The following is a 14,833-nucleotide window of genomic DNA, read 5'->3' as shown; positions in this document are numbered from 1 at the left end:
GAGGGACTAATGGAAAACTACTTTGCATCAAAATGATACAGTGTCTTATGGTAGTCTTAGGGCAGGTCTACACTACATCTGGGATCGATGCTCTGAGATCAATTCACTGGCGGTCGATTTAGGATGTCTAGTGAAGACCCGCTAACTCGACAGCAGATCACTCTGCAGTTGACCCCCAAGAAGAAGAGTAACATAAGTCAATGGGAGATCTTCTCCATCGACAGCCCCCTCTCTGCCTTGCCACAATGTAGAACCCGCTGTAACTTGACCTAAGGTACATCGACTTCAGCTGCCTTATTCATGTAGCTGGAGTTGCATAGAGTAGGTAGGCACGATGAGAGTAGGTTGACACCGCGGTAGTGTAGACATAGCTTAGAGTCACGGAAAGGCGACGTAACAGGGTGTGTGGGGAGGGAGGCTGATGGGTGACGATAAAGAGGTCAAGTGATGGTCAGAGAGAGGTAACTCAGCAGTGGAAAGAGCAGTGCTTGGTGATGGAGTGATGAGACGTTGGTTGGGAGGAAATTCTCAGACTGTGAACTTCCACAATTCTTAGCTCAACCAAACTGGGACAGTGCACCCTTGATTAATGAGGAGATATGCTTTCCTCCTCTTGTCACACAGGTTTCAAGTCAGTGGCCCCAGGTAATCACCTTCGGCAGGTGTATTTGAATACTTTGTCACGAAGCTCTTTGGTTTTGACCCCATAAATGATAGGGTTGAGCATGGGAGGGATGAGGAGATAGAGGTCAGCTAAGATGAGATGAACATAGGGTGCGATGCCTTGACCAAAGTGGTGTGTAAGAATGGAGAAAAAGGTAGGGGTATAATATATCAGCATCACACAGATGTGGGCTGTGCAAGTGTTGAGGGCTTTCTGGTGGGCTTTCTGGGAGGAGATTTTGAGGACGGCCCTGATGATCAGACTGTAGGACAGGGCAATGAGCGTCAGGTCAAACCCATTGATTACAAACATTAGCACCAAGCTGTATATCCTGATGACTGTGATGTCCCCACAAACCATCTTCACCACAGCTATGTACTCGCATTGCGTGTGCAGGATAATGCGGTTGGCACAGAATGTCTGCTGATTCAAGAACAGGGGTAGGGGCAGAATGAAGAGAACAGCTCTTATCAAACCTGCAAGACCTAGCTTAGCTATTTGTGCATTACTGAGGATGGTGGCATATCTCAGAGGGTTACATATGGCAACGTAGCGATCAAAGGCCATTGTCACGAGGGTGGCTGAGTGCATAACAGAAACCGTGTGGAGGAAGAACATCTGGGTGAGGCAACCAGCCAGAGTAATGCCTTTCAAATTGAACCAAAATATGCCCAGTGCCTTTGGCACGACAAAGGTAGGTGTGGCAATGTCTGTAAGTGCCAGTATGCAGAGCAGCAGGTACATCGGCTTCTGCAGAGTCTGCTCCTTACCTACAACAGACAGAAGCGTGAAATTTCCCAACAGGCTGAGAATGTAGAATGTAAAGAAAGGGATGGAAATCCAGATGTGGGCAGCCTCCAGTCCAGGGATGCCCGTTAGGATGAAAGTTGAAGCATCAGAGTTGGTGAAGTTGAAAGCTGCCATGTGGCGGTTGATACATCTATACGACTCAGAAATGTTGAAGGTGCCTGTAAAGGGAGAAAAGCACAGCAAGGGGGTTATTATTTGTAACAAATAATGTGGTAAATAAGTTATAGTTATGAACATTCTCGGAGTCTTCTTGAGTGAGGAATGAAGAACCACCAACGATGTCACTCCCTGCTTTCTATAGCTTTAGCATATGGCGGGAACCTTTTGTTTCAAAACTTGGTTTCCAGACTAGTTTGTGGGAAAATTACAGACTCCCCAAGATGGAGTCCAGAGTTATGTGGCCTGGTCACATGGCCTTCTAGATTCATAGCATCCATTATGTATAGGCTGTCTGAAGCATTCTCAGGGAGGCTCACCAGGTGGGAGACAACTTTCTCTGAAGGCCTATTGTTTCTGCCAATGTCTCATTGCCCTGAATAGGCTGCTCCCAACCAGCGATCTAGACTGAAACCAAGTTCCCTAGTGGGCGTTACCCAGTTGTAATTACATTTGAAATGCAGAGAAGTAGTAAATATTCAGAACTTCTGACAAAAATCATAAATGCATACAAAAAGGATAATCATATTCAGAAAGTCATAACTTTTCCAATGACATCTTACATAACCCATCTTGCAATGGGGTACATTGTCACAAAAATATCAATGGTTATTTCTACCAGTGAAATGCCTGAAGTTACATAACAACAACAATTGGAAACAAAACTGAGTAAAGTTTGTGACATCCAGATTGTAGTTACGTGGCTTGCCAGGGCAAAGAGACCCTGAAACTCCTGAAACGCACTCTGTACCAAGAAAGGTCCCAAAGTTGGCCTTGGACCAACAATCACAAAGAAAAAAATAATTTCAGCAGCACTGTCCACCTGTCCACCTACATGATGCTCTGCGACCCTATGACCTTCCCCTCTGGTGTTATCTAGCCTCGTGATCTGTTAGGTCACCCCAGTCCTTGAGTCTGGGAGTCAGCCTTCCCCTGCTCAGCTGTAAGAACCCCCACTCCTGGGCTGTTCAGGCACAGTCTCTGGCATGTAAGCTGCTCCTTGGATTGTGCAACCGAAAGACACTAGCCAATATCTCCAGTAAAAGACACAACACAAGAAACCTCCCTCTTGCAGTGTCCAGGTATGCCCGCAGGACACTGCAAGTTAATATGAGTTTGTCAGTTTAAGAAAGAAATTGAGATGCCCCAGACTTGTTATCCCAAGGGGAGGCTCTGTCACGCTTCAAACCAAACACACTGCTTCAAGTAGAATAAACAACAAATGTATTAACTAAAAAGATAGATTTTAAGAGATATTAAGTGATAGGCAAAAAGTCAGAGTGGTTACCAAAACAAAAGAAAATGTAAGCACACTGTCAAAATATAAAGGGAAGGGTAACCACCTTTCTGTATACAGAACTATGAAATCCCTCCTGGCCAGAGGCAAAAGCCCTTCACCTGTAAAGGGTTAAGAAACTAAGATAACCTTCACTGGCACCTGACCAAAATGACCAATGAGGAGAGAAGATACTTTCAAAGCTGGAGTGAGGGTTGGGGGAACAAAGATTCTGTCTGTCTATGTGATGCTTTTGTCTGGAGCAGAACAGGAATAGAGTATTAGAACTTGTTAGTAAGTAATCTAGCTAGAAATGCATTAGATTTCCTTTTGTTTAAATGGCTGGTAAGTAAGCTGTGCTGAATGGAATGTATATTCCTGTTTTTGTGTCTTTTTGTAACTTAAGATTTTGCCTAGAGGGATTCTCTATGTTTTGAATCTGATTACCCTGTATGGTATTTACCATCCTGATTTTACAGAGGTGATTCTTTTACTTTTTCTTTAATTAAAATTCTTCTTTTAAGATCCTGAGAGCTTTTTCATTGTTCTTAAGATCCAAGGGTTTGCGTCTCTGTTCATCTATGCAAGTTGGTGAGGATTTTTATCAAGCCTTCCCCAGGAAAGGGGGTGTAGGACTTGGGGGGATATTTTGGGGGGTTGACATCTCCAAGTCTCATACACGGGAATCATTGCATTGGAGCTCCCTTGCTGGACAATGGCTGTTGATGGGTTGTTTGACACCCCGCCCCGCTATTGGTCACTTTCCTTGCTGTTGCCTCTTGGGAGCTAATATCTGGCTGATTCCCCAACTTACAGCATGTTTTAGTGACAACCATACAACACCATTCTCATAACTCCATATACATTAATGATACACATGTATGGACAGAGACATGACTTTCAGCAGATCATAACCTTTCCCCTGAGACCTTACAAGGCATGCTTCATAAGTAAAATCATGTTGATATGAAAATGAGGTTTATGGTGGTTACAGTATGCTCCCCGATGATAGAGAATGTCTCACCTCCCCCCTTAGTTTGCTACAAGAGGGTTAGCCACCAACTAGCTCAAAGGCATGGTGTGTTATAGTTCTCTTGGCACCCAGCCTTCAAGGCCCTGAGGTGGTGTGCCTCAGTTTCCCCATTCAGACACTGCAAACCAGGTTTCTCTGCTATGATCAGATTTAAATCTGTTTACAGCTATTAACTATGAACTAGACTTATCATAAGGTTTAATATCAGTCATGAAATTCTTATCCCAAAACTTTACGTTCATACATTTTTTTTTATCACAGATGGGTGTTTACAAGTATCTTTATGCTACCACGCCCTCTGTTCAGATACTGTAGTGTGAGGTTACTTTGTTCATTACCCATGGTGTCCTTTGACTCTCTCCCATGTAATCAGTCAATGGCTTGTCTTTCCCTCCAGTGTTCCCATCTCTGTGGGCTCTGAATTTAATAATCTTTCTGAAATTTTGGTGCCTCAGGGTCTAGCAAGATAGTTTTTTCAGGGGGACCCTGCACATTGGCTGGCCCTTTGCCCCCCTTTTCTTAGAGGACGGTGATCTGAGCTCTGTGGGCTAGGTGTGTTTATCCTTTGATCAGATGCACCTTGTTCCCTGCAGCTTTCCCACGACTGCTTTCTGTGTCTCACCAGCACGGGAGAAGACACCCCCTTCTCTGTCAGTTGGGCCATTTGTATTCTCACAAACTACCACCTGGCAACTTCCTGGTCTCAATTCCTCCATTATCACAGACGTTGGAGCTGCATCTAGATGTAAAGAGACACAGATACTTTCCAAAAAGAGTATCAAAAATAGCATCCTGAAAAACTGGGACCTGGATTGGGGTACCCTCCGCCACCCCTTCCTCTGTCCCTGAGAAGTCAGCTGTGGGACTGCTCCCCTCCAGGAAGCCAGTTACACAGTTCCCTCTCAAAACCTGGGTCACCAGCTGTCAGGGTTCCCTCCCTACTCTGAGCTCTGGGGTAGAGATGTGGAGTCCCACATGAAATACCCCTTAAGCGTATTTCTACCAGCATAAGTGAAAACTTCCCAAGGCACAAATTGTTCCCTTGTCCTTGGACAGTATTGCTGCCACCACCAAGTGATTTAAACAAAAATCCAGGAAAAAGGGCCACTTGGAGTCCTTGTTTCCCCAAAATATTCCCCGGAATCCCCTTCATCCCTTTTCCTGGGGAGGCTTCAGAATAATATACTAACCAATTGGTTACAAAGTGAGCACAGACGAAACCCCTGGCTTTTTAGGATCCTGAAAATCAGTCAGGTCCGTAAAAGAAGAACTTTTTTCTTTTAAAAAAGCAAAAAAAAATCACACCTGGAAAATCAGGATGGAAGGTAACTTTACAGAGTAAATAAAAAAGTAAAACACAGAGGATTCCCGTCTGGGCTCAGCTTCAAAGTTACGAAAAACAAGAATAAAACTCCCTTTTAGCATATGGAAAATTCACAAGCTAAAACAAAAGATAACAAAGGCATTTCCTTGCCTTTACTTACAATTTCTGTAATTTTAGATATATCATTTCAGGTATCTTTTCAGGAGATTGTTTACTAGTTTGATCTCTCTCTCTCTCTGTCCAGAGAGGGAACACACAGAGAGAGCACAAACAAAAACTCTTCCCCCCCCACCTCAGATTTGAAAGTATCTTCTTTCCTTTTTGGTCTTGTTGGCCAGGTGCCAACCAGGTTATTGGAGGTTCTTAACCCCTTACAGGTAAAGGGATTCTGTACCTCTGGACAGGAGGGATTTTATGTTACCACATACATCAAGGTTGTTACCCTTCCCTTTATATTTATGACACAGTCTGTGTACCTGGGTTCACAGATGCTGATACAGCCTTCCTTCTAGTGTCCTCGGCATCATGCCCCAAGTGACTAGTGAGGAGACATTCCTGTACCCCCACTATTCCTTCCCCTAATTCCTCCTCTGGCCCCCCTACTAAGACACATTTCTGTGTGCTCCATAGGAAGGGTTCTTTCTTTTGTTCAGCTGCAAAACTCTGCCAGCTAACAACTGGGACAGTTTCTTTACTCACTGACAACATCTCCCTTGCCTCTGCACCTGAGGGCATGTTGCCTAGTCTCAGTCCCCTCCCCTACTTGGAAGCACCCTGCTTCCCTGTCTTACAGAGTGACAGGAATCCTCACTGACCTCAGTGGTTTCTGAGATTCCCTGCCCCTTCTCTAGGGTCTCCTCTGGGACACATTTCTCTATGCTCCCGAGAGTTTGTCTCTGGTTCAGCTGTGACCTGCTGGAAGCTAACAACCTGAACAGTTTGTTAGGGAGCTTATTCCTTCACCCACTTACTTCCCTGGTTCTTCTCGCATGAACAGAGAGCAACAATACCCGAAGTCCAAAGGTGCAAACAATTTGATGTTTATTGGGGTGAACTTCCAGCAAGCATGATTCCAGTTTCCTTCCTTAGTATCCTCCTTCCCAGCTCTGACACCACAGAGCCTTACACCTGTGTCCCTGTTCCCATTTCTCCCTTTAACCAAACAGGATTCCAGTTTCCTTACTCCCATTCCCTGTTCCCATTTCCCCCTTTAGCAAAACATGGTTCCAATTTCCTTACCCTCATTCCCTGTTCCCATTTCCCCCTTTAGCAAAACATGGTTCCAATTTCCTTACCCTCATTCCCTGTTCCCATTTCCCCCTTTAGCAAAACATGGTTCCAATTTCTCCACCCCCATACCCTGTTCCCATCTCTCCCTCACACACACCCACCCCCTCCCACCAAGGCCCCCTCACTTCCTCATTGACTACAGATTATATAGTAGAACCTCAGTTCTGCTTAGCTATACCTTAACCAATCATTTTCCTGAAATTTAACTAACCAATCCTAACATATTGTAACATGATTATGTAACCAATTATATCCCACCACCTTAATTAGTTTACACCCAGCAAAATTAATTATACAGCAGACAGGAACAATCACAGAACCAGACAGAGATTATACAGACAAACAATAGCAAAGTGGGAACTGTAATGACAAAACAATACAGAAGTGAGGATTTCACATCCCAGTATTGATAAGTGAGTTCTTGCCAGACAGGATGCTGTTTCCTTTTACATTTTCTAGGCACTTCCCTTTCTCTGGAGGTGATAGGCATTATCAGGACAGGATTGTATTCAGGACAGGATTGTATTCCTAACAGCCCAATAGCACCTTATTTCAATGTGACTAGTTTGGAATGTGAGGATGTGACCGTTCGCTTCCTAGCTTATGGCTGCCTCTGCTGCTTAGCCAAAGGCCTTAGCCTAAGCACAGGGCCTCAGACTGTCACAGTAAGAAAAGGCCCTTACACCGGCAGACAGTGATTTTTATTCTCTTTTGTACCTCTATAACTAGCCAAGTGATAAGAATACACCTAAATTCTTAGAGTATAGGCCTTTACAGACAGGCCTGAATATCTATATCCTAACACAGTTCTCTCCCTAACAGATATTACACCCCTATCCCTTCCTGATGTGATGTTGTTTCCAGCTTGAGTGCAGGAGTTGGTCTCAACCACCCTCCCGCCTGGAAGCATGTGGCTTCCCCCTGCTGCAGAAGAATCAAGGAGACTCTCTCCCATTCTCTCAGCAGTTCCTGAGACCTTACCCTTTCCCTCAGGGGTCCCAGCATAGAACTCCCTTCTGCGGCAGGCAAATGCTTTAAGCTGAGCTACACAAAAAAAAAAAAAACATGACCAAGGAGCAGGTCGACTAAGAGGTGTTCCATTACTCCACAGTCCAAACTCTTTCCAGACCTTCCCACACCACAAGGATTTTACCTAGTGGTATGAGGAATCTGCTTTCGCCCACCCTCACAATCTCGGCCATTTGGCCAGGTAGCATACTGGCCTTTGGGACCACACTCTGCTTCATCAGAGAAATCTGGGCCCCTGTATCCCTCTGCCCCAAGTACTCCCTGCCATCTGTTTGGAGAGCATTAACATCCTCCATGTCTGGTTCTGCAGAGGCTAAGCTCACAAAAGCAATATGATCGTTTTTTTGTTGCTTCAGGAGTTTCTGTGGTGAGGACAGGAGAACTAACTTGAGCTATTGGTTGCCTGCTTCCTCCTAGCACAGGGCATTTATTCCTCAGGTGATGACTGCAATTACACTGATAGCACCTTTTGAGATCTTCTGCCTTTACAGGAGATTTGTGATGGGGGCAAGAGGAATGTTTTTGGGTCAGAGAATGTTTAGGCTCCCACCGCCCCCACTGTCTTCCCCCCCTTCCCACCAGTAGTAAACCCCTCTTTCTGTGGCCTGCCCTCAATAGACACCTAGTCTGTTCGAAGCCATCAGCTAAAAAAGCCATCTCAGCCACAGACTTTACATCTTTGTCCCACAGACACTGCTTTACACTGAATGCATCCGATGAAGTGAACTGTAGCTCATGAAAGCTTATGCTCAGATAAATTTGTTAGTCTCTAATGTGCCACAAGTCCTCCTTTTCTTTTGTGAATACAGACTAAGACGGCTGCTACTCTGAAACCTGCTTTACTTCAGCCGTACATATGCTGTGGAAATTTTCTTGAGCAACAACATCAAGCATTCCTTCAAATTTTGCCACCTCTTTACCCCTCACCCATTTTCCCAAAAAATCTTTTACGTTCTTTACATATTCCCCATTACTCATCCCAATATCCCTCCTAAGATTCCTAATTTTAACTCTATATGTTAGAGGGGTAATCTGAAAACTTCACAAAACTGTATCTTTAAATTTACAGTAGTCTAAAGCATCTTCATTAGGCATTACACTGAATACATTTGGAGCTTTGCAAGTTAATTTTGCAATCAGGGTAGGAGCTCTCTTACCATCAGGGATTTCATGTATCACACACAGCCTGTCAAAGGCAGTCAGATATTCAGCAATATCATCGTCTTCACTGTCTGCAGGACACGAGTGTTCTCATTTGTGGATTTTTGGAGTGATAGGAGTCACCGGGGTCAGGGGCCTCTGGTTCTGCTTCTCTATCAAGTCCAGTTGGTGTTTTCACTTTCTCTCTCTCTCTCTCTTTCTCTTACTTCCTGCCCTCTGTCTCTCTCTCTCACTCTCTCTCTCTCTCTCTCTTTTTCACTCTTTTTCTTCCATACTCCTGTGGTGTGCAGCCTCCTCCCTGGCTGCCTCTTCCTCCATAGCCCTTTGGTGTGCAGCCTCCTCTTCTTTGAGCCTCATTGCTGCCTGCCACATTTGAAACTTGCCATAGTTTCCCTTCTCTGCTGCTTCCAGTTTTGCCAGCTCTAGTTTTGTAGCTCCAGCGTTGGTAGTCATTTTTCTGCTTTCTTGTGCTTAATTTCCTCATGAAAATTAAACAAACAGAAAATGACATAACGGTGACCTCCTCCTGACTGTCCTTAGCTACTGCACGTTCTCACAGGATGAAGGATGGTCCAGACGGGGACGGTGTCAGAGACAATCTGCTACAGTGTGGTCCACTTTACATTCCAGGCTGAGACACCTCCCGGACGCAGGAGGCCTCATGACATCTCTTTGGGCTGTGCATTGGGGAGGACGTCCATTCCCCATTTTCCATAATTTCAGGACTCCAAGTCACTCTGATCTGGATACTGCATGTCCCGCTGTCCCACCCCCACCGCCCCACACACTGTGCATTTCTGGACCTCCCCCAGGGACATTTGCAACTCCACCTCTAAGCCAGAAACGTGCTTTTAATTTTACTGCCTTTTGTGTTTCTCATCCTCTCCAGAAACAGAGATGCGGGGGCTCAGAGAGAGCAGACCCCTCTCCCCCCTTGAAAAAAATATTATCCTAATTGTTTTGAAGGTTTAAGCCTGTGAGTTTGAGATATCAGCAACTTTTCTGTCAGTTCTTCTTGGGTCCTAAGAAGCTCACCCGTCCTTAGAGGCCACAGGAGAACTCCACATGAAGTCACTGGAGACTCAGTGGCGATTTAAATCAGGGCATTTATTTAAGTCACGACATATGGATTATGGGGGAACTCCTGGATCTGTTGGGAATTTGGCCTTTGATCTCAAAGGGGACCAGATTCACCCTGAGTGTTTAACTTTTGGCTCCCGGCAGTGAAAATCGCGGCTTTGGGTCCTGCTGCAGAAAGTGCGATTCTGTTAGGGTGCTGAAAGAGTCTGAGGGGAAAACCCCCAGTTCATGGGGGGTTCTGAGACCGGGAATGAAAGTTGGGAATTTCAAAACACAGAGGCCCTGATTTTGCTCTCAGAGAGGCCAGTGTCAATCTGGAGTGACCCAGTGAAGACAGAATGTGAGAGCAGAACATAGCCAGTGTGTGGCCAATTCTTGTTGTGAAACATCTGGTTGCACAGATACTCACTGCAGAGGCTTTCGCTGCACTTCCTAACAGGGTAGTGATGTAGCTGAACTGCAAAACTTGAGCGAACCAGAGGAAAAACCACACAGCACAAAAAAAGGAAGTTACTGAGATAGATAGAAGGACACAGTAAGAGAAAAGGAACTAAACTTAAAAACAAATATTTGTCTAAACTCTTTCAAATACATTTGTAGTTCCAAATTTCCAGGTAAATCCCATGGTGTTTCTGACGGTACTAAACAACTCAAGTCACCCTGCTGGTGAATTCCTGCCCAGTTGGTTCTTGACTTGAACCCTGGAACCCTTCCTGAGCCCTCAGCACTAACCTTAATGCAGAAACAGGCAAGTCACCGCAATCCCGCTCAGCAGAGAAGGGAAATCTCCTTACGGCTACTGCAAGGCAGAGGCTTGAGAATCAGTGTGTGAATGTCACATGGCTGACACTTCACATGCTGCACAGCCACCTTTATGATCCCCCTGAACACTCCCCAAGAACTGTCAGGTTGGCCAGGACTCCCGTAGAATTCCCTGAACTCTGTGAGCAGCGGGAAAAGCAGAAAATAGACCCTAGAGAACTTCAGCCTGAGAGCCCCCCCGGGAGTGAAGAAATGATTTGCCAATAACAGGGGCTCAGATTTACAGAGCAAAATGCAGTTTGCAAACCGTTCAGTGCAGCAAATGGTGATAGGTTTCTTTCCTGTGTGTAGTGCAAGGCCACCTGCACTCTGTGGGAACGCTGCCACAAGATTCGGGGCCAAAAACACATTTCAGTTGATGGTAGCATTGTACCGCTGCACACTGCCCATGGAGGTGTAATAGTCATTCCATTCGCCTTTGAAAAATCAGTGCCACCCTGTCACGGCCAAATTACATGATCCTGAACTGATGCAAGCTGAAATGCGTGTAAAAGGCTTTCTTCTCCCAGGATTCTGACATCAATAATATTTGCCAGTGGCCCTTGGGAGGTGTTAACTTGTTTTATGTCTGACAGCTGCCAACTGTTTTAATGGTTAATCTACTCCCTGCATCAGGGAGGCATCACATTTCAATTCTGTGTTGACCTTTCACAGATTGGTGCAGAAATGGGTTATGATATCCTGGGTCAGAGCTAACCGAACGGGACTTCTCCATTGACTGTGTTATTCCTTCCTCTCTTCCTGTGCTAAAAGGACCCGGACTTCATCTCACATGATATCCCACTTTTTACGAGATCTGCCTGATCTATTACCCTGGGGCTATTTGAGTGTGATGTATTTTCATAGACTCATAGAATATCAGGGTTGGTTAGGACCTCAGGAGGTCATCTAGTGTAACCCCGTGCTCAGAGGTAGGTCGGTAGGTGTGCCCTGCTTGGGTGAGAACATGGTGGTACAGGAATCAAATAACTGCTACATCTGGATCTCCTGTTTGGGCTACTGTCCCTACCCCCATACATCATATGCATCATAGGTGTCTTGCAGCCAAATTTGGGCTCCATAGGGTATAAGACGGATGGGTTGTCACCCCTGAGGTGCAGTCTGGAAGCCATGAGAACAGCTGCAACCCTCTAATCATCCAACTGGGCTGGCCCTGTTTCACACTGCTTTGCTGGATATTCAGCCTCTCCTGGCCCTGTGATCACCAACACTAGAGCAGATGGTGCCACACACTGAAAAAGAGGTACCTGAGAGTTTAGCTAACCTCCTTAGTATAAACAGCAGATCCCAGCCGATTTCTCAGCTCCCAAGGCTCATATCCCTCCGCCCACCTCCGGAGTATAACCCCAAAATTATACTGTCTTACACTGCATAGGGATTTGCACAATGTAAGTGTGATATTCCCCTCTGGTGTTATCTGGACCGGTGATCTGCTAGGCCTCTCCAATCCTTGACCCTGGGAGCCAGCCTTACCCTGCTCTGCTGTGAGAACCCCCACTCCTGGGCTGTTCACGCACAGCCTATGGCTTGTAAGCTGCTCCCAGCTCTCTGCAAGTGAATGACTCTACCCAATATCTCCGGTCCTCTCTTCTGATCGGGGCCAACATCATGTGCTTCAGAGGGAAAGAACGGAACAGGGCTATTATCGAGGGATCCATTTCTTGTCATCCACTGCCATCATCTGGCAATCAGGGGCTAGGGACACCCAGAACATGGGGGTGCATCCTGGAACATCTTGGTTAACAGCCATGGATGGACATAGCCTGCATACATTTATCTAGTTCTCTTTGAACCCTGTTATATATTTGGCCTTCACAAAATCCTCTGCCAATGAGTTCCACAGGTTGTCTGTGTGTTGTGTATACTACTTCCTTTTCTTTGTTTTCAACCTGTTTCCTATTATTTCTTGGTTGACCCCGGTTCTTTCCTGACATGAAGGAGGAAACAAGACTTCCATATTCTCTTTCTCCACACCATTCATGGTTTTAAATGTCACTATCATACCCCTTCTTAGTTGTCTCAATTCCAAGCTGAAATGTCCTAATCTTTTCAGTCTCTCCTCAGATGGAAGCTGTTCTAGACCCCGAATCATTTTTGTTCCCTTTTTCTGCACCTTTTCCTTTTCCAATATGTCTTTTTTCAGATGAGGCGACCAGAACTGCACACAGTATTCATGGTGTTGTATTTATGTAGTGGCATTATTATATTTTCTGTCTTTTTTCCTGTCCCTTTCCTAATGGTCCCTGACATTCTGTTAGCTTTTTTGACTGCTGATGTTTTCAGAAAACTATCTACGATGACCCCAAGATCTCTTTCTTGAGGAGTAATAGCTAATTTAGTCCCCAAGATTTCATATGTAGAGTTAGGATTATATTTTCGAATGTGCTTTACGGCTATCATTTGAGTCTTTTAAAAGCGTAGGAGGGAATCCTCCTTATAAACTCACTGGGACACTGCACCCCATATTCTTTATATTTGTATGATTTTGATATAGTTCTGGCATATATGATACATTTTGTACACAATATGTCTTGGCAGTTGTAATAGGAAAAGTTATGATTTCCTAAAAAGGATTGTCCTGTGTGTGTGCCTGTATCGTTTTTGTATGGGAAATTATGAATATTGACGATGTATCTGTATTTGAAAATGAGTTACATCTTTGTGACTCCCACGAGGCAAAATGCTTCCTGTCTAGATAGCTGGTGGTAAAGGGCCTCTTCAGGGTCTGGGACATTAGGGGAAACAATAGGCTTCATGAGAAGTTTATCCCCACCGAGTGAGCCTTTCTGAGAACACTCCATAGAGACGACGGATAATGGCTGCTGTGAGTCAGCAGGGCAGTCAAGGTTGTGTGACCAGAGCAAGTGACACTGAACTCCATTTTGGGTACCTGTATTTTTCCACAAGCTGGACCGGGAACTGATTTTGGAACACAGGATTCCCACCATGGATTAAAGCTATATAAGGGGGGGTGTAACATCATCTAGTGGCCTCACTCCCCATACAAGAAAACTCCTGGAAATACGTAAGACACAAAGATTGAACTGGGAGCATGTCACACTCAAAACTCTTTTGTGCCCAAATTAGGCCCCCAGGCACCTGTGATGCAAGCATGGAGGAGGGACTGCAGCCTGAAGAAAGATAAAGATGTAGCAATTGTTTGATTCCTTTACCACCATCTTCATAACCCAGCAGGGCACACCTACCTAAAATACCACCACACTGAAATGTCCCCAGGGCAACAGATCAGGCAAACTCCCTGGCTTTTCCCTTGTATCATGTGGGATACTGTGTGAGATGAATATCAGGTCATTTTTGCCCTCGTGTGGTGAAGGAATCACAAAGCGAGTGGAGAAGTCCCATTCTACTAATGCTGATGCAGGATAGCAGATCCCATTTCTGAACTGATTTCTGAAGGATCAACACAGTACTGAAATTTGATCCTTACCTAATGTACGGAGTAGATGAACTATTAGAACAATTGGGAGCTGCCAGATACATATTCACTTTTGACCTCACAAATGGATACTGGCCAAACCAAATAACTTTGGTACCAGAATGCTGGGAGAAAAAAGCATTTTCCAAACCTTTGGCTTCCATGAATTGAGGATCTCATCACTGGGCCTCCGCAGTGTAACAGTGACGTTTCAGAATGTAACAGAGTGCATATTGCAAATGCAATCATCCATTAACAATGGTTTTTGGTCCCTTCTCATGTGGCAGCATTCCCAAACATAGTGTAGATGGCAGTGCATTACACACAGGAAAAAAAAGCCATTGTCAATTGTTAGGCTGCACAGGCTGAAAGACTCAGTTTGCGCTGATAATCGGAGCCCCTGGTATTGGCAAATCATTTCTTTACTCCTGGGGGAGGCTCGCAACCTGAAGTTCTCCAGAGTCTATTTTCTGCTCTTCCCACTGCTCACAGAGACAAGAGAATTGACTGTGAATCCTGGCCAACCTGAGAGTCCACAGGGACTGTACAGGGACTGTACAGGGACTGCAATAAAAATTGGTGTCCAGCCCCCTGAGTGCAAGACATGTCAGATTTATACACTGATTCTCAGGGCTCTGTCTTCCTGCCGCAGTAAGGAGATTTCCTCTCTCTCCTGAGCGGGATTGTGGTGAGTTGCCTCTTTCTCCGTTAAAGTTAGTGCTGAGGGCTCAGGAAGGGATCCTGGGTTCAAA

The 14,833-nt window shown here is 45.2% G+C and overlaps 1 protein-coding gene across 1 annotated transcript; it reads right to left on the bottom strand.

The window, feature by feature from the left end:
* Positions 1-649: 649 nt before the first annotated feature.
* LOC141980427 (olfactory receptor 52P1-like) lies at positions 650-1,588 on the bottom strand. The gene has a single exon (XM_074941660.1). It carries the CDS (start codon positions 1,586-1,588, stop codon positions 650-652), a length of 939 nt encoding a protein of 312 aa, XP_074797761.1.
* Between the last annotated feature and the right edge of the window lie 13,245 nt (positions 1,589-14,833).

Source organism: Natator depressus, chromosome 1 (assembly GCF_965152275.1).
Source record: "Natator depressus isolate rNatDep1 chromosome 1, rNatDep2.hap1, whole genome shotgun sequence".
NCBI lineage: Eukaryota > Metazoa > Chordata > Testudines > Cheloniidae > Natator > Natator depressus.
This window is presented reverse-complemented; position numbering and strand designations above follow the sequence as displayed.

Excerpts from the sequence above, each read along its gene's own strand:
- LOC141980427 (XM_074941660.1), bottom strand. The coding sequence starts at position 1,588 with ATGGCAGCTTTCAACTTCACCAACTCTGATGCTTCAACTTTCATCCTA.